Source organism: Ctenocephalides felis, unplaced genomic scaffold (genome assembly GCF_003426905.1).
Source record: "Ctenocephalides felis isolate EL2017-DRISC unplaced genomic scaffold, ASM342690v1 CF-g0.4_SCAFFOLD_03572, whole genome shotgun sequence".
In the NCBI taxonomy this organism is placed as follows: Eukaryota; Metazoa; Arthropoda; class Insecta; order Siphonaptera; family Pulicidae; genus Ctenocephalides; species Ctenocephalides felis.
The window spans coordinates 40,501,103-40,526,975 of NW_020539726.1; the positions used below are offsets into that span (position 1 = coordinate 40,501,103).

Genomic DNA, 25,873 nt, shown 5'->3' on the forward strand with positions numbered 1-25,873 from the left:
AAATTATTATCTTTTACACAATAGCAAAAATTAGTCGAAGCGTGACATCTACGTGTAACACTTCGTCTATGTTCGCCTAGAAAGACATACGTCAAATGGAGTTGTCGCAAAAAGTAATATATTTATTTAATTAACTTATTTCATAGTGTTTCAATGGTGATTGTGTGGTTTTTAGTTAGTTTAAATTAGTGTTGTGTGATATTTAATGCAGTATTAAGGTAAGTCTATTATTTATTATATATTTTATGCAACCGGTGCTAAATTTGTTAGGTTATGTTACGTTAAAGGAATTTTAGGAATGATGTTTTGGTTTATTGTAATTATGAAATGTCGGGAGTTGTTTATTAAATGAATCAGCGTTGAAATGTGCGTGTTTTGATGTATGATATGTATGTAATTGTTTGCGATTTGTTTAGTCATCGTAATTAATTATGGGCACTCATGTGTGCACAAGGCTAAGTTATAATTTTTCTTAAAAATGGTGCTCAAAATTATAATTTGGAATAAAACATATACATAATATACAGGTTAATTATTGTATGTTATATACATAATAATAACTAATTTAAATAGCATCCGTAAATTTTAATAACATTTTTCTTGAGTCAGTAATTTTAGACACAATATGGAATTTCAGTCATATTATTTTTATATAATATTTAACAATTTTCTAAAGGCTCTATTATTTTCGACAAACGAATATATAATTATTTTTATATATATTTTTTAAATTTTTATATTATGCTATTTGATATTATAAATTATATATATATATATATATATATATATATATATATATATATATATATATATACGAGGTCTGTTCAAAAAGTACCCGGAATTTTCGTTTTTTCAAAAAAATATTTATTTATTCGTCTACATTAATGTGGTCCCCTTCAAAGTAGTCCCCCCCAGATATAATACACTTATGCCAGCGTTTTTTCCAATTTTCGAAGCACCCTTGATATTCACTTTTTGATATGTCCTTGAGCACTCTCGGCGATTTTCTTCAATCGAGGAAAACCGCCGTCCTTTCATGGGTCTCTTCAACTTTGGGAATAGGAAAAAGTCACACGGAGCCATATCTGGTGAATATGGAGGTTGGGGCATGACTACGGTATTGTTTTTGGCCAAAAAATTACGAACAAGCAACGACGAGTGAGGAATTTTGGAATGAATTTTGCTGCCACTCGTTTCATGCCCAAAACATTTGAAAAAATGTTATGACATGAGACAATTGATATGCCAACTTCATCAGCAACTTCTCTAATTGTGATTCGGCGATCATTCATAACCATTTTTTCCACTTCTTTCACATTTTCATCGTTTGTTGACGTGCTGGGTCGACGGAGCGTTTCGTCATCTTCAACGTCTTCGCGGCCATCTTGGAAACGTTATACCACTCGTAAACACTTGTTTTTTTCATAGCAGACTCACCATAGGCTTTTTGTAACATTTCACACACTTTGCAACACTTTATTTAATTTTTTACGCAAAATTTAATACAAATTCTTTGACTTTTTCAATTCTTCCATTGTAAAAATCGCCGAGCTCAGAAAAACACGTCGAACCTTAGCGACTACCACAGACAAAGTAAACAGTGAATATAGCTGAAAATTTCATCATACTTTAGGGGCATGTATACCAACACAATAAAAAAAAAATTTTGACAATCAGACACTCCAGACCCGCGAAATTTAAAAATTCCGGGTACTTTTTGAACACACCTCGTATATATATTAAATTGATTATATATTAGACTATTTTGATTTTAAATCAGTGCTTTCCAACCTATGTGACGCGAGACTGTTGGAAAAGGGGTGTGCAACGGTTTCCAAAATACTATTCTCGAATAAAAACCTAAAAAAGTCGAATTGATATAAATGAATGTTTATTTTGTTATATACATTTTAACATAATATTTTGTATCCCCTTAAATAATTTATATTTTTAGTTTATTATTTCTTTAGAAATTAACCTGTTAGAAAAAAAAAATTAAGGGGGCGTAAATATAAAAAGTCAGAGACCACTGTTATAAGATCTAAAATTAAATATTTTGGAAAAATAAAAAAATTCCGAAAGAGTGTTTCAAATTCTATTCAGACTCATAAAATTTATAATAATTAAACTTTTTGGTTTTATTTTTTTTCAATTTTATTATTTATTTGTTTATGTATTGAAAAATAATATATAAATATAAAAAAGTAGAGAGAGATATAGAACGAGAAAGAGAGATAGAACGAGAAAAAAAGAGAAAGAGTAAGAAAGAGAGAGTGAAAAAGTGAGACAGAGAGAGAGAAAGAAACAGTGAAAGAGTGAGACAGAGAGAGAAAGAGATAGTGAAAGATTGAGACAGAGAGAGAAAGAGAGACAGACAGAGAAAGAGATAGAGGGACAGAGAGAGACAGATATAGGGCAAGAAAGAGAGGCACAGAGAGAGAGACAGACAGAGAAAGAGATAGAACGGAGAGAGAGAGAAAGACTTCATACTCTATTCAGACTCATAAAATTATAATAATTAAACTCTATGGTTTAAGTTTTGTTCAATTTTATTATTTGTTTATGTATTGAAAAATAATATGAGAAAGTAACATAGTAGAGAGAGAGAAAGCGACCGACAGAGAGAGAGAGAAAGAGAGACAGACAGATAGGGAAAGATATAGAAAGACAGACAGGAGAAAGAGATAGGACGGAGAAAGTAAGAGAGAGAGGAGAGAGAGAGAGAAAGAGATAGAGAGACTGACAGAGAAAGAAACTGAGAGACAAAGAGATAGAGGCTGAGAGACAAAGAGATAGAGACTGAGAGACAAAGAGATAGAGGCTGAGAGACAAAGGGATAGAGACTGAGAGATAAAGAGATAGAGGGACTGAGGGCAAAGAGATAGAGAATGAGAGACAAAGAGATAGAGGCTGAGAGATAAAGAGAGAGGAGACTGAGCGACAAAGAGATAGAGACTGAGAGACAAAGAGATAGAGGCTGAGAGACAAAGGGATAGAGGCTGAGAGATAAAGAGATAGAGACTGAGAGGCAAAGAGATTGAGACTGAGCGACAAAGAGATAGAGACTGAGAGACAAAGAGATAGAGGCTGAGAGACAAAGGGATAGAGACTGAGAGATAAAGAGATAGAGACTGAGAGGCAAAGAGATAGAGACTGAGAGACAAAGAGATAGAGGCTGAGAGATAAAGAGATAGAGACTGAGAGGCAAAGAGATTGAGACTGAGCGACAAAGAGATAGAGACTGAGAGACAAAGAGATAGAGGCTGAGAGACAAAGGGATAGAGGCTGAGAGATAAAGAGATAGAGACTGAGAGGCAAAGAGATCGAGACTGAGCGACAAAGAGATAGAGACTGAGAGACAAAGAGATAGAGGCTGAGAGACAAAGGGATAGAGACTGAGAGATAAAGAGATAGAGACTGAGAGGCAAAGAGATAGAGGCTGAGAGACAAAGAGATAGAGGCTGAGAGACAAAGAGATAGAGACTGAGAGACAAAGAGATAGAGACTGAGAGAGAAAGACAAAGATATAGAGAGACTGACAGAGAGAAAGAGAGAGGGACAGATAGAGAAAGAAAGAGAGAGAGAGATTCTTAAACAAAAATATAAGACATATCATTTCTTATATGTTAGGTTTATTGGTTTTATTGGTACTTTATTCGGAAAATCATTTTTATCTCAAATGTTTTCAACAAAACTTTTTTTTCGCAATTTTCACTGATAATATAAGTATTGAAGTATAGTATATTAAATTTACAAGTTTCTGTACCAAAAGTGCGTCCTGTAGAGCTCCTTAAAGAAAGACATGAGACAAAGACGTTTTGGTACTTGAATCGGATTTTGCTCAGAAAATCCTTTTATCTAAAATGTTTTCAAATAAAATCTAATTTTTATAATCATGCCTGATAATACCAAGTATTGATGTACAATTTGTCAGAGTTACACGTTTCTAGTACCTAAGGTGCGTTCTGTAGACCTCCTAAGAAGAGACATGAGACAAAGACGTTTTTGGTACTTATATCGGACTTTGCTCAGAACATCTTTGTATATATGTATATGAAATAAAATTGACAGTCGTTCCAAATTATTACAATTGTTGCATAACAACACAGTTTTTATTTGTCGGTCGATGCAATTATCTGATGTTTGAATGTTGCGCAACATCCCACACTCAATGGACTGTTGACCGAAATATTTTTAATAGTGTCAACTACTAGATGAATAGACTAAACAAAAATAACTTACGACCGAGAAATATACATCAGACGGAAGAGATAACATGTTACAAAATTATGTACAAAGCATGTATCAAGTGTCATTGTAATTAGCCTTTAGAAGTGAACCTTCATTAGAGAAATGAAGTAATTGCTGATTAATAAATTCTATAATATTCGTTCACACAGTGGATTATGTTAAAAAACGCCTGAACAAATATTGTTTTTGCAACTTCACTTCACTTCATGTAATAATTGTGTTTGAGGAACTTCATGTAATGAAATTAACATACATTCATTGACTGATGGTATTTTTTTTATTTTCGCCGGTGATATAATCTCATTCTTTGAACAGCTTTAATATCTGTTTGTCTAAAAAATATTTTCCATTTTAATAAACTTGAAAGATTATAGAAACTACGAATAATATAGAAATAATTTTAATCAATAAACTTACGTTTAGTCAAGGCACAAATGTTTAATTTGTTTTATTATTTTCAAGGAACAGGGCAAAATATTCTTCTGATTCAGGGCATTTTTCATTAAGTCAAGATTTGTACTACGATGTAACTTTAAATTTATTTATCTATGCCGATTCCTCGTTGATATCGGTACGCATAAACGTTGATGACGATACGCATACAACGACAGATCTTTATTCACTCGATACGACGAATAATCGCAATCGACCCGTATATAGAAATGATATTATCGAGAGCGAATGGCGAATCATTGGCACTCGACTCTTATCTTATCTTATCTGCCGTAACGCACTTCCGTTGCATTTGTACGGATTTACACACTAGTCGCGCCTAAATAGGTTTCACCTGAAATGGTAAATACAAAAAGTAGTTAATTATCCCAGTACAGTGTCTAAAATAATACCCCCGTCACGAACTACCAAACAAAAAATGTGTAGAATTTATGTTAAAAGTTTATGTGAATAATAATATAACCGTTCACGCAGAAGGATAAAAATAGACTGACTGATTATATATTCTTCATGCATTACAAATATTATTAACAATCACATGTTTTACATAAAACAAAGACAAACATATATACATAACCATAGTAGACACAGAGCGTTTAGTATCAAACTTCAACAAAATGTTCCAAATGTCATCGAGTGACAGTTTTGTATTTTGTTATGGATAAATTCCTAATCTCGACCAAATGGCTCCTGCTTCTGCTCAATGTCGTCCTTCCTTGCCTTTGCCTGGACAACGGCCTCGCCCTCACGCCGCCAATGGGCTGGATATCCTGGGAGAGGTTCAGGTGCGTCACTGATTGCCGGGACTTTCCTGACCAATGCCTGGACGAGAACCTGATTATGAAAATGGCCGACTTGTTGTCCAGCGAAGGATACTCGCAAGTCGGGTAAAGAAGAAGATAATAAATATCGTAACTTACACCTAGGGCTTACAATACCGAGATTTCGTGATCCCGAATACCGTGATCCCGGACGATTTTTGTCCGGTATTCAATACCTGTATTGATACTAAAAATACCGCTTATTACCAGTTTTTTTTGTTAAAAATTAAACTTACGCAATACACATACACAAGTTTTACACTGTGTATGTGCATTACCGACTCAAATCAGCCGAGTATGACACATCGGCAATATAAAGCGATTGTTAACTTTCCGTGGCGTAAGTTATTCCGTGGGCCGAAAATCGAAATTGAAAATTCTTACATTTCTATACGTTTTGAAGGTTTCTGAACATTTTGGCATACCTCAGAAAAAATGTGTGTGTGTGTGTGTGTGTGTATGTATGTATGGATACAAATTTCCAGTCACGTTTTCGGGCGCACGGATCAACCGATTTGAATGGTTAAAAAAACTCTCGATTTCTATTGATAGGGAAAAGAGCTGTTTTTGGCAAAGGCAGGTCCAGCCGTTTCGGAGCAAAGAGTGCAGAAAATAGAAATCGAGTTTTTGAGAGAACAGAGTATCCGATTTGAATGATCTAAAAACATTCAATTAGTAATGATTGGGAGAAGTGTTTATCAGTTATTGGCAAAGGAAGGCCCAGCCATTTCGAAGATACGGAGCTAAATATGTAAAAAATGGCAGTTTTTGAGTGAAGTAAGCGTCCGATTTAAATGATTCAAAGAACTTTCTGCTTGTCTTAACAAAATAATTGATTTTGGAAAAAAATATTAATTAGTAAATTTATTATTGACGTCTCTTCAAATATAATATATAAATTAGTGGGGTGAATGGCATCGTGCCTTAAGGCAAATTGCTGGAACTTCCCATACCTTAACGAAATGTTCGAGGAATATTAAATGCTTTCAAATAGATTATTATAAATAAATACTGTAACATAGTTTAATATTTATAAGAATTATATAAACTGAATTGCAAAGTTGAAATTATTTGTTTTAAGTATATTAGAAGTATAGACAAAATCAAAAATAAAATCTGAATTATTTTCGATATACAAAAAAAAAAAATATGATAAAAAATTCTTTGGCTAATAATCACTTCTCCCAATCATTACCAATTGAATGTTTTTTGGATCATTCAAATCGGATGCTCCGTTCTTTCAAAAACTCGATTTCTATTTTCTGCATTTTTTGCCTTTTATCTCCGTAACTGCTGGACCTGCCTTTGCCTGCATAGGAATCGAATGTTTTTTGAACCATTCAAATCGGTTGATTCTTGCGCCCAAAACGTGACTGGAAATTTGTATTCATACATACATACACACACACATACATTTTTTCCGAGGTATGCCAAAACGTTCAGAAACCTTCAAAACGTCGAGAAATGTAAAAATTTTCAATTTCGATTTTTGGCCCATTACATTAACTTACCCTACGGGAACTTAATAAAAAAATGTAAGTTAATAATTGATTTTTTCCCTTAAATATATAATTATATACGAGCCTATTATGTGTAAAATGTAACATAGAAGTTAATATATAATTGTTTACTTGCAAGTTTTATTTGTATCAATCTACACCTATGTAATAAAATAATTAATATGTAGACTCATTTTAGAACAATAATAATGTTAATATATCAACATAACAACTGCGGTAAATAAAAATTTGACTAGTAAATTTTTCATTAATAATACTGGTATTAATACCGGGATTCCGTTATTACAAATTTCAAATATCGAATACCGGTATTCAGATTTTAGTACGGTATTGGAAGCCCTATATAGACCTAGTTTCATATCCTTTTCCCCTCGTCCTTCAGATATAATTATGTTATCGTGGACGACTGCTGGTCGGCCATCGAGCGCGTCTTCTGCCATAAATTCGAGGATAAGGTCCTGATTCCGAGCAAGGAGCGTTTTCCTCATGGGATCCCTTGCCTGGTCGATAAAGTTCATTCGTTGGGCCTGCTTTTCGGCCTTTACGCCGATATTGGGAACTACACGTGCGCCGGATATCCTGGTAGCGCCGGACACTACGAGACGGATGCTTTCACGTTTGCGGATTGGGGAATCGATTTTCTCAAAATGGACGGGTAAAGGAATTTTGGTGATGAATTGTAGTGGACACGTAAATATCACAGGCCAACAAAATTTTTTTTTTGTTTGGTGCATCAAATGTTAGAGCTGATTCTTATAGTATTTTTTGCTCTCATTTAAAATCTGCAAACCATTTTGTGTATCAGCTCTAGTTTGGAACTTGAAAAAGTTGCCGAAACCAGGTCCATTCTAGGTCGTCACGGAAAAGAACTTTTTACAGCGTCAACTAATGTCCCAACTAAGGCCGAACGGGTCTTGTAAGTTTGTATGTACGAGTAGGCATATCTCATTAAAGTTGTATTACTATTTTGTACTTTCGTTCCTTATATTAGGTGCGCAACTAAGTTCTCGCTGTTTGTCAGTATATGGCTCTAGCAGTAAGGGTTGGTCGATTTTGACAAATCCAAAACGTCTTGGAGTAGTAAACAAGCTGCTGCGACACATAATTGATTTCGTTTTTGCATTATATACTTCTGGTTGAGTGAATATGCCCAATTTTATGCCAAACAATCGTCATTTGCGGGGAGTGTTGATTTTCGTTTTCCATTCAAAAAAACGGCAGCTCAAGTGCATCGAGAGCTACGGAAATGTTGCTATGACCGAAACAACATGCCGTGAAGGGTTTTGTCGCTTCAAAAATGGTAATTTTGATGTTGACGACCACCCTCGTGAAGGAAGGGCAAAACCTTCAAAAACGCTAAATTGAAGGCCTTGTTCGAAAAGGATTCGTGCCAAACTCAAGATCTTGTTTCGGAATTAAAAGTTACCTATCAAGCCATTTCCAAGCTATTGCATACGTTGAGGATGATTTAGAAGCAAGAAACTTCGGTTTCTTGTGAGTTGAAGCCAAGAGACGTCGAGCGTCGTTTTTTCGCCTGTGAACAACTGCTCCAGCGGCGAGAAAAGAAGAGGTTTTTCATCACATCGTGTCAGGTGATGAAACATGAATACATTACAGCAATCCAAAGAGGAGAAAATATCGGTTCGGCCGAATATTCACTGCAAAGGTTATGCTCTACATATGGTGGGACCAGGTCGCTGTTATTTTTTATGAGCTGTTAGAACTGAGCGAAACCATCACTGGAGAACTGTGTCAAACTCAATTGATGCAATTTTTTATAATAAAGTTACATTTTCATCGAAAGAACAGCGAACACTTAGTTGCGCACCTAATATATCATATATCATATCTTGAAAACTAAAGCTCATAGAAAAAATCAATGTCATTTTTGAAATCAGCGCCCAAATATACTTAAAAACAGCATTAAAATCGTTTGCACCATTTTCTTTGTTGACCTGTGTAATTGATTTAGACGACGATAGTAATAGTAGGGCCAATTGTCAATACTTTAATTTTAATAGTGCTACCTATTGCCGTCTAAACGTCTTTTCTTGAAAGTTTGTTCTTCATGTTTGTGGACAAATTATTGAAAAATTCTCAGATGCCATTGGCCTCCGGAATGTCTTCCGCCCGAGTACATGAAATTCGGCCAGGCCCTAAACGAAACTGGCCATCCGATTGTCTACTCTTGCAGCTGGCCCTCGTATCAGCAGGACGTCAATATGTCTCCCAATTACGAATTGGCTGCCGAAACTTGTAACATGTGGCGAGGATATTTGGACATCCAGGATTCGTGGCAGTCGGTCGTCGATATCATAGGTTGTATTAGAACAACTACTTTTACCAATCAACCTTCTCCACTTGTCCAAAATACTATTCCCATTATCTACTATTACCAGATTATTATGCATCCGTCCAGGATGATGTAGCCCCAAGGGCAGGTCCTGGCCATTGGAATGATCCTGATATGCTTCTGGTCGGCGGATATGGCCTTAGCCCGGACCAGGCCAAGGCGCAGATGTCGGTGTGGGCCATCATGGCGGCGCCACTGTTGCTCTCAGCCGATTTGAGAACCATGACGGAGCAGAACAAGGAAATTGCCATGAACAAGGCAAAATAATAAAAGAATCTTAAAAATAAGATAGCATATGGATTAGGGAATGCAATACCGGTTATACCGGTATACCGAATTACCGGTAAACCGCCCGATTTTTTGGCGGTATTTTTACCAGTATTTACCCCAAAAATACCGGTATTTTCGGTATTTTCACATAAGCGCTATTTGATACATAATACCCCAAAAGTTTAAATTTCTTCGAACAAATTTATCTTTAAATTCCATAATCGCATAAACAGCTATATCTTCAAGTGATTCTATAAAATAAACAAATGTCAAATATTATCTCAACTCGACATTAAACTTAACACTTACGGGACAATTCACCGGCTGCAGTGGCGTCGGACCCGTGTGGGCTGTGTGGGCTGAGCCCACCCATCAATTTAAAAAAATTATATGGGCTGATATTTCTAAAAAAAACGAGACCACTGGCTGCCTATCTATAAAAAAAAAAAACGAGTCCACCCATCAAAAATTTGCTTCCGACGCCATTGACCGGCTGTAAACTTGAGTGTATGTTATGCAATTTGTTCGATAAAAATTTGTGGTCATTGAAGGACATACATTTATAATATTAATTTATTTTTGATCATTTTACAAAGAATGGTGACGTTCAAAACAATTTCCAAAATGCATAGCTGGTTGATTTTGACATGTTTTACAATAAAATGTTGTTCCACGTCTTCCAGAATATGCCACTGATTAGTCAGTATATTTGTTCATTTTTGTATTGCCATAATGGTTTATTTTTTCTATTATATTGTCTAATAATTTATTTGTAAAATATAAAGTAAAATAATCTATTGGATGTCTTATATGCTTGGTATTTGTAGTCGGGGTGTTTCTTGATGTATGTTAAACTCGATTCTTGAAGGAGAATCGGCACATTCGCTAATGTCTTTCCGCTCTTCATTTAATTTGTCTAACTTCTTTTTTTTTTGTTGGTTGGATAATATCATCATCACATTCATCACTATATTCGGTGCGAATAGTAATTTCGTGAAATTTGTCTGTATGAATGTCTATTTGAAACTCATCTTCACTACTGCTTAATTCACAAAACTCACCAGTCGTTTGCCATATTTAAAAGCGCTCGGTCGTTTTAAATATTAAAAAAAAGACTATATAGCAAAGAAAAAGGCTAAAAATACTACTAAAATAACTTATAAAATTATTTTCAAAATACAACACTGTTTATCACTGCTATATGTAATTTATTCAACTTTTCGATGCAAACTGAGTCATTGTTTATAAAATAGCCATAGTGCCTCACAGAGTATGTTTATTGTTTATTTTTTTCTAACTTTATACATAATAATTATGATAATTACTAAATATTTTTGTTTCTTATTACAATTATAAAATAGTATTTTTCGAAAACGGTTTGAAGTTTAAAAATACTATAGAAGCATCACATTGTTTGAAATAACAATTTATCTTGACAAAGTATCCGATCATAAATTAGTGAAGAAAATATTTTTTTTTAATATTGGAGATTATGCTAATTTAACACATCGGATATAGACAATACAGTTTATTATAATATTGTAATATTATCTTTTATGAGTTTTTGGTCTTTCTTACTCATACGTTTGTTTTTGGTGAAACGTACTCAATATACTCGGTAGTGATAATGAATTAATTAAATTGGATATAATTTTGTTTAGATATTATTTAAAAAAATCAACTTATTGTTTTTTTTATTGTTTTTATTGTTTAGTTGAATATACTTGTAGTTGTATATATAATTACTTGTATTTGTACTAGTAATTTTCAATTTTGTTTACGTTTGTTTAAGATAATAAAAATACCGGTAATTTACCAGTATTCCGGTTTTAAAATGAAAAATTACCGAAATACCGGTATTGAAATTTTCCATCAGTATTGCATTCCCTAATATGAATATGCTTAATGTTATGCCGATTCTGTGCAGGGTGTAATAGCCGTTGACCAGGACAAGTTGGGTATTCAAGGTAGAAGATTGTACGAAAAACGAGGTCTAGAAGTTTGGACGAGACCTATTTTGCCAGTCTGGGATCGTTATAAAAGTCTCGCCATTGTCTTTTTTAATAGAAGGTAGATTAGACCACCAGTTGATTTGTTGGTGATTAATAGTGTTTTTGGTTGTGCCAATTGTGTGTGTGTATGTGTATATAGATTCGACGGAACCCCCTCGCAAATGACGGCAAGCCTGAAGGCCCTTGGCCTTTATTCGCCCCACGGGTATCGTATGAAGGACCTTTGGACGGGCAACGTTCATGCCGAGGTCGTGCCTTGTAATTCGGTGATCAAGGTAGAACAAAAAAATATAATTTTTATAACTATTATATAAAAGTTAAAATAATTGTTAACTAATATTCTTGTGTTCATTCACGGTTTGCATCATGGCTAAGCAAGCACTAGGTTATTGTCTTTGCTAAAGTGGCAATCTTATAGTGTTAGTGTTGAAAGCAGACCAAAGTGGCGCGCGGGTTTCACCATCGTCCTTCTGTTTTACTTATTTATTCTATTTCTCTTTTTTTGCTGTTTCTTTTCATAGAAATAGGACTCCACTGACGAACAAACTGAAATATTAGGCAAAATTAAAAGTAATTTTACTATTAAGCAAACTGTATATTTAGACATAGATGGACCGATTCTGCCGCACAAAATGTTATGGCAAGGCCATGTTATGAAGAACTTTCGTGAAGAAGATGTCAGATAACAGGGTCTTTCTGACCCAGCTTCATAACATACGAGTGACGTTGCAGTTTATGTGCAAAACGCCTGAATGCACAGCAAATACGTTACATTTTGACAGCATTCAGTATGATTCAGTAGCATAATGTATGGAAGTTAGAGCGTAACATGGCCTTGCGTAACATTGGCCTGTTATGAAAAAGGACTCAACTGACGAGCATAGTAAATTATTATATGAAATGAAATTTTACTGACGAGCAAAGTGAAATATAAGACTCTACTGATGACCAAATTGCAGCACGAGATAAAAAAAAAGAGATTTTACTGACGAGCAAACGAAAATACAAGACAAAATAAAAAAGGGACTCTACTGACGATCAAACTAATGCACGAGATAATGTGAGAAGGAACTCTACTGACGAGCAAACAGTGTATTTCAGACATAGAATAGAAAAAACGACTCTACTATCGAGCAAACTGTATTTTAGAAATAAAATAGAAAACAGACTCTATTTTCGAGCAAATTCATATATATACTAAGATGTTAAAATAACTCTACTGACGAGCAAAATAAAAATAAAACTTTCTACTGTTTAGCAATTTCTGGATTTGAGACATAGAATTCAAAAAGGACTCTACTGACAAGTAAATTGAAATACAAGACAAAGAAATGTTCCACTGACGAGCAAACTAAAATACAAAACGTAACTGACGAGCAAATTGTATTTCAGACATAAAGTAAAAACAGACTCTACTGAGGAGCAAATTGAAACAAGGCACAAATTAAAAAGGAACTCTACTGACGAGCAAACTAAAATAAAAGACAAAGTAAAAATAGACCTTACTAACAAGCAAACTGTGTATTGGTAGAAAAAGGACTCGACTGATGAGCCAACTAAAATACAACACGAAAAGGGACTCTACCTACGAGCAAACAGCCTGTTTTAGAAATTAAATAGAAAAGAGATTGTACTGACGAGAAAACTGTAGGTCAGGCATGGATTAGAGAAAACTACTGTCGTGCAAACTGAAATACACGGCTTAAAAAGGACTCTACTGTCCAGCAAACTGAAAAACAAAATATAGAAGGAACTCTACTGACGAGCAAACTAAAATACACGGCTTAAAAAGGACTCTACAGGCGAGCAAATTAAAATACAAGATAAAGTAAAAAGGGACTCTACTTACGAGCAAATTAGAAAAGGCCAAAAAGGACTCTACTGACTAGTAAACAAAAACAAAATACAGAGTAAAATAGAACTCTACTGTGGATCAAACTAAAATATAAAATAAAAGAGGACTCTACTGACGAGAAATTTGAAATACAAAACTTAAAAGGACTCTACTGACGAGCAAATTAAAATATAAGACAAAAGAAGACCTTACAGACGAGCAAACTAAAATTAGAAAAGGCCAAAAAAAAGGCAAAGCAACAATTTATTAAAATTAATTAGAAAATAGACTCTACTGACGAGTAAACTTAAACAAGAGAAAAAGGAAAAATGGACGCTACTGTCGAGCAAATTGCGTATTCTATAAAAAAAAAATGAAAACAGGGTTCTATTGACCATAAAACTGATGTCATGAAATATAAAAGGGGACTCTACTGTCGAACAAACTGAAACAAGAGACAAAATAACGAGGAACTTTACTGGTGACTAAATTGCGTATTTTAAAAATAAATAATGGGACTTACTAACGGCAAACTGTGCATTTCAGAATAAATAGAAAAAGGACTCTACTGACGAACGAATTGAAATAACGAAAGGTCAAAAGCAGAAGGAATTCTACTGTAGAGCAAACTGTGTGTTTCAAAAAAAAATCAGGAAAAGGACTCTACTGACAAGCAAATGGCGTATGTCGGAAATAGATTCGGAAAAGGACTCTACTAACGAGCAAAATGTGTATTTCAGACATAGGGTAAGAAAATGACGCTACTGACGAGCAAATTGCGTATTTCGAAAATTAATTAGGAAAAAGACTGAGAAATGAACTGCGAAAAGAGCAAAGTAACAAGGGAGTTTTATTCTCGTTATTTGAGAAAAACAAGAAAAACTTTATTTCTTAAAATTACATTAATTATATAAATATTTCAAATTTATAATTGAATAATAATTAAATAACTGAACTGGTATATGTACTGGTATAAATTATGTATAATGATCCTCGTCGAGCATAGAGATCTCGGATCTTTTATAGATAAAAATATGCTCTATCAGCAAGGTGGTTTGTGTAATTAGATGTAAGCAATGTCAGTGGGATGGATCCCGTAACTAGGGACTCTACTGACAAACTGAAAAACAAAACATAATATTACTACATCCTATTTTATTTTCACGTCTTCTTTCGCTTCTTTATTTATTGCTTTTTACTTCTAAAACTTATTTACCATCGCGCTCCTTTAGGAGGCGTCCATTAATCATTTGAGCGAGTTTTTAGGAGTTTTTTAAAGAAATCAGTTAAAAAATTAATGAACGTGATATCTTACTATACCCTCCCTCCCCCACGTGACATTTCGAAATTTTTTGCCAACCCCTCCTCCCCTAAAACCTCACGTGATTAATGGACGCTCACTTACCATGTGTCTCTGCTTTCAACCACCTATATTTTCTGCTAAAGTACCCCCTACAATAAATCGTCTTAAGACCATCATTTAAAGTTTTTCCCTTGCCAACATTTTCCTCCCAAGGTTCGGATCAACCCTACCGGTGTGGTGATGCTGAAGGCGAGGGTGATTTTACCCTACAAGGAGGGCGAGGAGCTGGATGAGGAGGAGGACGAAGGCAGCCAAGATATGACCGATTGCTGCCCTTATCCGAAGCCCGAGAATATGACATGCAATAAATGCGACTATACCAATCGTAAGAAAGGTTCCCGAAGTAACATTGTCGATGCGATAGAATACGAAGAAGACGACGACGATATTGATTGGGGAGAGGGGATGGATTAGAGAGATTGAATAGTTGTATTGTGTTTTTTTTAATAAATATTTAACTTGACAAAGAGGTGTTTTCGTTTGAATGACACATCAGGTCATTCTGAATCGTTTGAGACCGAATTTAGAAAAAGTATGTGGTTTTTTTGAAGTTAAACTTTTTTAGGCGCGACTAGGGTGTAAATCCGTACAAATGCAATGGAAGTGCGTTACGGCAGATAAAATAAGATAAGAGTCGAGTGCCAATGATTCGTCATTCGCTCTCGATGATATCATTTCTATACGGGTCGATTGTGATTAGTAGTCGTGTCGGGTGAATAGAGATCTGTCGTTGTATGCGTACCGATATCAACAAGGAAATCGGCACAGATAAATAAACATTTTAAAGTTACATCGTAGTACAAATCTTGATTCAATGAAAAGTGCCTGAATCAGAAGAATATTTTACCTTGTTCCTTGAAAATAATAAAACAAATTAAACATTTGGGACGTGTACTAAACGTAAGTTTATTGATTAGAAATTATTTCTATATTATTCGTAGTTTCTATAAATCTTTGAAGTTATTAAAATGGAAAAAAAATTTTAGGCAAAACAGATATTACAGCTGTTCAAAGAATGAGATTATATCGCCAGCAAAAAAGTAAAAAAATACGTAAAAAAGTAAAATGTATGTTGATTTTAATTACATGAAGTTTTTCAAACGCAATTATTACATGATGAGTGAAGTTCCGAAAAAAATATTTGTTTAGGCGTTGTTTAACATAATCTACTGTGTGAACGAATATTATAAAATTTATAAATCAGCATTACTTTATTCCTCTAATGAAGGTTCAAGTCCTAAATGCTTATTACAATGACAAACCGATCACGTCATATTTGAAGTTTGGCTCTAATTACATTATTGTTTTTTAAATATTATGTATATTTCTCATGCTATTGTAAATATATAATTTATAATTTATCATTATATAAATGTGTATAATGGTCGTCGACACTAATAAATGTGTGCATCGCGAGTGTTACCATATATTACTAATGAACATTATTCAAAATTGTTACATGATATCAATTTTTACTTTTTAATTTTTAGCCCTTGAACATTTGACCCAAATAAGTGAATCTGAATTATTAACTTGCCTTAAGGCAAAATGCCACTTGCAATTTGTTTAGGTTTTTCTCAATGACTCACGAAGTCATTATAATTATTTTAATGCATATTTCCATGACAAGTCGAGCAAAAAATTATTTGTTTGTTGTTTATTTTTGTCCTTGTGCAAAAATAGTTTTTGCGGTGTAATGACATTGGAATTATTGTTATTAACAAAAAAAACTTAAATTAAGATAAAAAAAAAACAAATGTAGTAATTCGGGAGCTTTATTTATACATAAACAAATCATGATAAATAATTATTATTGTTATTTTAAGCCTTTGTTTTGTTAAAATTGATTTAAAGTAAGTAAGTCAAGTCAAGTCAAGTTTTCGCGTTTTAAAAGTTTCTAAACATTTTGGCATACCTTAGAAAAATTCCTATATTTCTGAAGAATGGATGTATGTGTTTGTGTGTGTGTATTGCACAGTAGTTAAAAAACATTCGATTTGTATTGATGAGAAGACATGCAAAGGCAGCTCCAGCCGTTGTGGAGATATGGAGCAAAGAGTACCAAAAATGGTAACCCAGTTTTTGAGAGAACGGAGCGTCCGATTTGAATGATTCAAAAACATTTGATTTGTATTAACAAAATGAAGAACTCATTTCGGAGCGATTTCGAAAATTCAATTCGAGTTTGTCTGTAAAACAGCTTCGCGATTGCTTTGAAAAAAAATTTTTGCGAAAATTCAAAATATGAAAAAAATCATTTTTTTTAAAAATGTTCAAACTCTATTTTTTCTTCAAAATGTTCAAACTATTTTAAAGCTTTTTTAAACTTTTGATATGTATGCAATTTTAAGGCACAATGCCAGCACCACTAGTTCAAGATTTACTATATCACCTAAAATATTATAGGCTTATGAGAATTATGAAAAAATATTAATGTTTGGAATAATTGACCGCTTTCAGGACATACACCGTGTATGCTCTTCTAAGTCATTTTTACATATAAAGATAAAAATCGGTATAAACTAGGATTTATACAAAAACCGACATTTCAGAAAACCGGATTTTGAATTTCAAATTTACCAGAAAACCGGTTTTATCCAGTTTTCGAATGTAGAAAATAAATGTTTGCTCGAATATTCTGTAATAACAAAAATTTATCCGCAAATTTAGTGCGATTTGAAGCACTGAATTTATTTATTGTTCAATTTCATAGATAGTAAACAAAATTATTTTAATTTTACTTAGTTGAACTAAAAAATAATAGTTTATCTTGATTAAATAATTTTGAAAATAATTATTCGTTATTCATGCATCATTTTCACATATAAGAATGAAAATATTTTTATGATAGTGAAAGGAAAGTTTTCGAATAAATAAAAGTAATACATTTTTAAATAAAAAACATTTATTAAATTAAAAAATAAAATATTAAAAATTATTAGATACATGTTGATACTGGTTAATATCAATTTTTGTTAAAAACAATTAAGCTAAACTTAATAAGCTAAAATAACAATTAAGCTAAAAGCCCGAGTACTTTCTATTCCGAGCAATTTTAATTACTTAATTTTAAAAATTCTAAATATTCAGAAATTTAGATTTAAAAAAACTGAGAACGTCTATTGATTTTATTATTCCGAAATATCCATCAATTGAACTATTTATTTCCTTATCTATGTTCTTACCAATCAATTCAATTCCTTATATTATAAATTATAAATTTGACATTTCATTTAATTATAGTTTTTAGTTAAAATATTCATCTAAATAGCTCAATTCTTATCCCATTGATTTATGTATCAGAAAGTTCATGCAACTTGCCACTTACGCTTAGTTTAAAAAACCCTTCAAATTTTCTAATGTCAAAATTTTTTAAGTTGATACTTTGTTGTATTACTAAATATTACTTTTATATTTGAATTCAAAATTTTAAAATCAAATATTTCATTTTTAAATCCATTTATTTTTTAAAATCAGATGAAACAAAAAATTTACAGGAATTATGCACCAAACAAAAAGAGCTGTCAAAAGTAATATATTTATTATTATATTTTATATTTATATTTATTATAAAAAAATAGTTAAATATTACTATTAAATATTTGTTATAAGTTAGTTTTATATTTTGTAAAAATATATTTTATATATCATAAATAATAAAAATCTTATACATTTTTTATAAATATATAAATTATTACAATTGAAAAAACATCTTTGTAGGAGTATAAAATTTCTTTACCGGATTTTTTTATTTAAATTGTAAAAATTGTTGCAAAATCTGAACATTTGTTTAAGTAGCTCATAAAATATATTATGTTCAATATTTTACAAAATATCTGATTCCACTTTATTAGAACATAAGGCACATAAAAAATTGTTTTTCGTTATAATATTAAGAAGATATAAGAAATTCATCATTTTATGAAATCGATTATTATTTGGTAGAATTTGTATAAATTATCCTGTTGCTATTGAGTAGTAAATTAAATAAAAATTAATATTATTATTAGAATAATAATGCGTTGAAAATTCTTCTTTTAACTTACAACTTGCTTCTAATTAATTTTAAAATATAAAATAAATAAAAAATAATTTTTAAAATATAAAATCATTTAAATAAGAAATTCACTTTAATTGTTCAGGCTCCCTAAATTTATTGCAAAATAATACAGCAAGTTTTTAATATGTATTTTATTATAATCAATGTCTAATTCATATTTTTCTTTTTTTCCAGAGTGCCACCAATCTACCGCCCATCTGTTGCCAAATGTCTTATTGTGATCTGCTTTAAAAATTGTGCCAAATATAATTCAATGTGATTTTAGCTGTTATCAGAAAAATTTGGAAATTTGAAAAATAAGTGTAAATATTAAAGCGATTTTGGAAAAAGGCCTTCTAAGTGACAAGCGAACTAGAGTTGAGTTATAGAGGTAAAGGAAAATATTAAAATTGTCATAATTCTACTTTTTAACTTCCCGAAGGAGACATTTATGTTTTCGCCCAAAAATCTTGTAATTTTGAATATCGCTACTAAGGGGTAGGGTGGTCCAAAATTCAAAAAAAATCGCCTACGTGACCTTACGATTCTTATAAGATTCTTACTAGATTTCATAAGATCGTGATTTCTTTCCAGGTTCTCGCTTTTTACTAGAATGTTATTAGATTTATTAGAAATTATACTAGATTCTTAATGGATTCTTTTTGTGTTTTATTGGATTCTAACTTGAATGATTATAACTTGCTTTTTTTACTTTATTCCGTCTTTGCTACAACTGAAATACCACTAACATCGTGCTAAAATATTAGTAAAGTAAAAGTCAATACTAGAGCTAGTAATGGTATAAATTAAATAAAACAAGCACATGTCTCTGTGCACTATAATTAATATATGTTAACTACAGATATTATAAATTTGTTTGAGAGATATCAATAGGAAATCGCAATGCTTAAATTGAAAAAGCAAAAGCTTAAAGCGAAAACTTTATTACAGTCGAAAATTTTATCTAAACTAGTTGGTATTGGTATTTTGCCTTGAGGCAAGTTACATGAACTTTCCGATATGTGTAAAAAATTTAATCTTAATCAATAAAATATAAATTAATTTATGAGTAGTTAAAAGTATTCGAAGAGAATTTATTACACATTATTGAAAATCCAACACGTCAACCTGGTCGGAGTATTTTTTAACAGCAAATTTTCAAAAATCAATAATTATTATAATTGAGCCAGTTTTTTGTAGGACTTTAATTGTTTAGTATGTTCAATAAAACCAAGTATTCTACCGTTATACCAAATAATTAGTCTAATTTTAATTTGAACAAACGTCAACATAACTACTCACTTTCTCAAACTTTGATGAATTTTTAAAATTAAACTACTTGTTGTAAGGCCGTAATATTTCAGTAAGTTCTATAAGACCATGATATATTTCGCCAAAAAAGTTCCATAAAAATCGGCTTAATTTTTTTTTCAACAGTTTATTACAAGAAAACGGCTCGGTAGATTTTCACCTAAAACTAATCAGTATCATTCCTAACTAATATCTTTCGAACAGTTTTTGATTTTTTAAAATCGATTCGGTAGGTAGTTTGAGCTTAAATGTGGACGAAAAGTTTAACACTCTTTTTCAAATTACAAAAAAACGGCTCGGCAGATCGTCTCACAAAACTGACAAATTACAGTCCTCATTGAGATACATCAAATGGCTTTTAAATTTCTGAAATCGGTTCAGGCGTTTTTGAGAAAACGTCGATGAAAAGTCTAATTTTGACAAATGCCAAAAAAACGATACCAATTTTTGCAAACTTTGACGAATTTTTAAAGTTAAACGAGTTGTCGTAGGGCAGTAATATTTTAGTATGATCTACAAGACTATGGTCTCTACCGTCAAAAAAATTAATAATAAAAATCATTGAAATTTTTTTTAAAAAACGTTATTACAAGAAAACGGCACGGCGGATCTTTACCAAAAACTAATCAGCACGATTCCCAACCAATACCTTTCGAACGGTTTTTGAATTTTCAAAATTGATTCAGAATTGCGGGCTAAAATGTGGACGAAATTTTTTTCACTTTTCTGCGATTTACAGAGAAACGACTCGGTCGATTATCGTTAAAACTCAGGAACGCTAGTTCTCATCGAGATACATCGAATGGCTTTTAAAATTTTGAAATCGGTCTAAGCGTTTTTGAGGAAACGTCGATTTATGGCAAAAAATTTGTTCACATACACGCACACACATACACACACACATACTTTTTCCAAATGTTGGTCTCATTCGATTCAGAATGGCTTGAAACGTCGAGAAAATATAAAACTAGCGAATCGGATTTTTTGATGAAAACATAAACTTCTCCTTCGGGAAGTTAATAAAACAAGCACATGACTTTGTGCACTATAATTAATATATATTAATAATAATTGACCTTTTTGTTTTACGTATTTATTTATTTTTTTTTAATTTTATTGGCCTCCGCTTTACAGCATTTTTTTATCAACATACATTATTCATTTTATTCATCATCATATTCTATACAATTCTTACATATATATTTCTTATACATTCATCATATATATACTATCTCTTCTTATATCTTAATCTTCCATTCAATTTTCATTCTTCTTCTTGTTTCTCAATATGTTCTTCTCATCTTCTAAACTTCTTTTTTCCTATTTACTTCTATCTTTTCTTGTATTCTACAAATTAACAATTCTTAATCAACTTTTAATTACAATTGAAATTCTCATACATTCTATTATTACACATTTTTCATTATTGTTACATTTGGAAGCGCCAGGAGTCGTACCAACGATCTCCGGCATTGTGAGTCGGACATGCTACCTCTGAGCTACGTCCGCCACAATAAATATAATTACAGATATTATAAATTTGTTTGAGAGATATCAATAGGAAATCGCAATGCTTACATTGAAGAGAAAGCGAAAACTTTATTACAGTCGAAAATTTTATCTAAATATCCAAATCTCATTTTTGATGGATTAAGCAAATTACATATTACACATTTCGGAAAGTTCATGCAACTTGCTTCAAGCCACAATGCCACTTTCAACTAATTATCATTTCTCTTTAGTAAAATCCATCACAATTGACGAACGCGAGCAAGAGGGGCGAGCGGTCGCTCCGAGTTCGACCGCCGCTGCCACCACTGACAACGCCACGACCGCGACCGCGACAAAAGCCGAAGCCACGGCGTCCTCAACTCTGACATCGACCTCTTCGGAAGTGTCGATGGTCGATGTCTTCGCTACGTCCTCCGCGGCAGCCATCGTCACGAACGCGACGTCGGCAGTCGGCGCCGCCGGTAGAAATTCGAGAAAGAGGCCGAGGCCGAGGAGGCAGAACACTGCACCTGCGACGAGCGAAAATGAAACAGGAGGTAAAGGATAATGGGCATTGTCATTTACCCATACTATCATTCATACCAACATTCTTACAATACAACAGCGCCATCTATTCATTTTATTTATTTGCATAATTTATTTCATTACGGTTAACATAATGAATGTAAGTTGGCATTATCATCCATCTAGTAATCTTACATCATGTATCCATACTATCATTCATACCAACATTCTTACAATACGACAGCGACAACTATTCATTTTATTCATTCGCATGTTTTATTTCATTGCGGTTAACATAATGAAAGTAAGTTGGCATTATCATCTATCCAGTAATTTTATATCATGTATCCATACTATCATTCATACCAACATTCTTACAATACGACAGCGACAACTATTCATTTTGTTCATTCGCATGTTTTATTTCATTGCGGTTAACATAATGAAAGTAAGTTGGCATTATCATCTATCCAGTAATCTTATATCATGTATCCATACTATCATTCATACAAACATTCATACAATGCAACAGCGCCATTTATTCATTATACTTACTTTCATAATTTATTTCATTACGGTTAACATATTGAATGTAAGTTGGCATTATAATCCTTCTAGTAATCTTATATCATCTACCCATACTATGATTCATACCAACATTCTTACAATGCAACAGCGCCAACTTTACTTATTCGCGCTCATTTTACTTATTCGCATAATTTATTTCATTATGGTTAACATAATTTATTAACTCCCCGTAGGGTAAGTTATTGTAATGGGCCGAAAATCGGAATTGAAAATTTTTACATTTCTCGACGTTTTGAAGGTTTCTGAACATTTTACTGACATACCTCAGAAACTAAATGAATGTGTGTGTGTGTTTTGTATGTCCGCATTTTTTCGTCCACGTTTACGGGCGCACGGATCAACCGATTTGAATGGTTTAAGAAACATTCGATTCCTATTGATAAGGAGATGTGCTGATTAGTTTTTAGCAAAGGCAGGTCCAGCTGTCTTTTTTTATTTTCCATAAAATATTTTTGTAATTTTTTAACTTTCCGTAGGATAAGTTATAGTAATCGCAAAAAAATCGAAAATGAAAAATTTTATATATCTTTACGTTTCAGAGGTTTCTGAATATTTTGGCATACCTTAGAAAAAATGGATGTATGTGTGTGTGTGTGTGCGTGTGCGTGTATGTATGTGCGGATACAAATTTTCGTCGACGATTTCGGGAACACGGATCAACCGACTTGAATAATTCAAAAAACATTCGATTCGTATTGATAAGGAGACGTGCTGATTAGTTTTTGGCGAAGACAGGTCTAGCCGTTCCGAAGATACGGGGCAAAAAGTGCCGAAAACGGTAACTCAGTTTTTAAGAGAACGGAGCGTCCGATTTTAATGATTCAAAAAACATTTTATTTGTATTGACTAAATGAAGATCTGTTCAATTTTTTGGAAAGACAGGTCCAACGACTTTGGAGAAATGGAGAAAAAAGTAAAAAAAAAAATGAGCCATTTCGCGGTCAAAAATGAACATTAGACATATGCACATCAAATTATCAGATATTTTATAGAGATTTTAACAATTAGTATAAATTTTGTTTACATTCCTATGGGTTCCGTACCAATGTTTACGCGTTAGACGGCGACGCGGCGCTTACGCGCTTTGATATTTCGTCTCTATGCAGTTAAAGCAGTACGATTGCTTTGAAAAAAAGTTCAGAATTTCCAAAATATTTCAAAATAAATGATTTAAAATGGAATGATTTAATATGGTTCGAAATTCTATTAAAAGTTTCAAATTATTGATCAACTTTTATTGATTCTTATTATTGATCATTTTTAATTACTCGAATTTTGAATTGCGGTACGGGAAGTTCCAGCAATTTGTCTTAAGGCACGATGCCCTAATTGCCTTAAGACAGAATTCCACTTACAGCTAGTTTGGATTAAAAATTCAAAAAATTACCCAGGCTAAGTACAGTCTAAGCGCCACTCTGGTACAAATGTTTACCCAAGTGCGTTTAGACTATCTATGAAGGGAACACTTTTCCAATTTTGTGAAAACTATTGAAAACTGTGAAAATGCCGCCAAGTTAAGTACAGTGTAAGTGAAAATGTCGCACAGAATTATTTGCAAATGCGCTTAGACTGTGACTATACGGGAGCACTTTTTCAATTTTGTGTAAATTAGTGGGCAACTATTTTTTTCTGAAATTGAATTCGAAATGAAATGACGATTGTTAATGTTCTGGAGATAAATTGATTTATGGTTTATGGTTTACATTTGATTTGCTCAGATATAACAATAAGATAGCAAAAATAATGAAAGTTACGACAGTATTTGTAATAATATATTTGAAAACATTTAATATTCCTCCAACGTATCGTTACGGTACGGAAAGTTTCAGCAATTTACCTTAAGGCACGATGCCATACACCCCACTAGTGTTATTATGATTAACATAATGAAAGTAAGTTGGCATTATCATCATCTATCCATACTATCATTCATACCAACATTTATATAATTCTATGTATCATTTTACTTACCATTTTTTCAGTGTTTTCCCACCGTCGTCTTTCTGTGTCGGATTCGATTGACCCCCCTCGATACACCGAATATTCGAGAGTGACGGCGACGGCGACAATAGACGACGATGACGGAAGTGACGTCATAAGTCGAATGTCGACCAGTGACGACAGGCAGATGACAAGCGGACTGTCGAGTGAGGTCACGACGCCTTTTACGGACGCCACCAGTTTTGCAGGGATTGCGGTGAGTGGTAAAATAATTATTATGAGAGGGCGTTCATTAATCACGTGAGCAAGTTTTTATGATTTTTAGACCCCCCCTCCCCCACCAAACATCACGGGTATTTTTAGTTACGTGAAAAAACTGTATAATTTTTGAATATTTTTTTTAAATTTTTGAATTTAAAAAAAAATCGTTTAAAAAATAATTGCACGTGATATCTTACTATACCCCTCCCTCCCCCCGTGATATTTTGTGATATTTTGTCAAACCCCCCCTACCTCTAAAAACCTCACGTGATTAATGGACGCTCCCTAAAGAGTGGATACGGAGGTACTCGGGTCGAATCCTGGTAGAGTACTGTGTACAGATAGAAAAATGATATAAAATTGATAAAAGATTGAATTGATGAAGAAACTAAGAATTAGAAACAATTGTGTCTAAAAGCTAAGGTGCAGAGGGTTATTAAAAAAACTAGGCCTAGGCGTAAGTGGCATAAGAGTCGAGGTGTGAGAGAAAGTTACTTGTTGCAATAAATAACGAAAAATGTTCATTATGTTATGGCAAGGCTATGTTACGTACCGTTTTTCATACAAACTGGTACTAAAAACTGTCAAAATTTATGCTATGTATTTGCTGTGTTTTCTATTCAAAATGCCTGACTTCACAGCAACCACATAGATTATAGACAGTTTTTAGTACTATTTTATATGAAACTAGTGGTGTATAGCATCGTGCCTTAAGGCAAATTGCTAGAACTTCCTGTACCGTAATGAAATATTCGAGAAATTTGAAACGTTTTCAAATATATTATTACAAATACTGTAACTTTCATTATTTTTGCTATCTTGTTATAGCTGAGTGAATAA

General features: G+C 32.8%; 2 protein-coding genes across 2 annotated transcripts; both read left to right on the forward strand.

Annotated features, from left to right (window-relative positions):
* LOC113388483 lies at positions 1–25,873 on the forward strand. Its single transcript, XM_026625858.1, has 5 exons — positions 1–218; positions 19,112–19,307; positions 21,970–22,275; positions 24,814–25,028; positions 25,862–25,873. The coding sequence occupies exons 3-5, from the start codon at positions 22,128–22,130 to the stop codon at positions 25,871–25,873; spliced, it is 375 nt and encodes a 124-aa protein (XP_026481643.1). The 5' UTR covers positions 1–218; positions 19,112–19,307; positions 21,970–22,127.
* LOC113388482 (alpha-N-acetylgalactosaminidase-like) lies at positions 5,362–15,291 on the forward strand. The gene is made up of 7 exons (XM_026625857.1): positions 5,362–5,591; positions 7,428–7,700; positions 9,147–9,364; positions 9,445–9,656; positions 11,596–11,738; positions 11,820–11,955; positions 15,031–15,291. The coding sequence occupies exons 1-7, from the start codon at positions 5,362–5,364 to the stop codon at positions 15,289–15,291; spliced, it is 1,473 nt and encodes a 490-aa protein (XP_026481642.1).

What these genes read in the sequence shown, in the direction of transcription:
- LOC113388482 (XM_026625857.1), top strand. Translation starts at nt 5,362, where the DNA reads ATGGATAAATTCCTAATCTCGACCAAATGGCTCCTGCTTCTGCTCAAT. An exon ending in AGGAAATTGCCATGAACAAG is followed by an intron (nt 9,657 to 11,595) that starts GCAAAATAATAA and finishes GATTCTGTGCAG; the next exon opens with GGTGTAATAGCCGTTGACCA. An exon ending in ATTGTCTTTTTTAATAGAAG is followed by an intron (nt 11,739 to 11,819) that starts GTAGATTAGACC and finishes ATGTGTATATAG; the next exon opens with ATTCGACGGAACCCCCTCGC.
- LOC113388483 (XM_026625858.1), top strand. Translation starts at nt 22,128, where the DNA reads ATGGTCGATGTCTTCGCTACGTCCTCCGCGGCAGCCATCGTCACGAAC. An exon ending in GAGCGAAAATGAAACAGGAG is followed by an intron (nt 22,276 to 24,813) that starts GTAAAGGATAAT and finishes CCATTTTTTCAG; the next exon opens with TGTTTTCCCACCGTCGTCTT.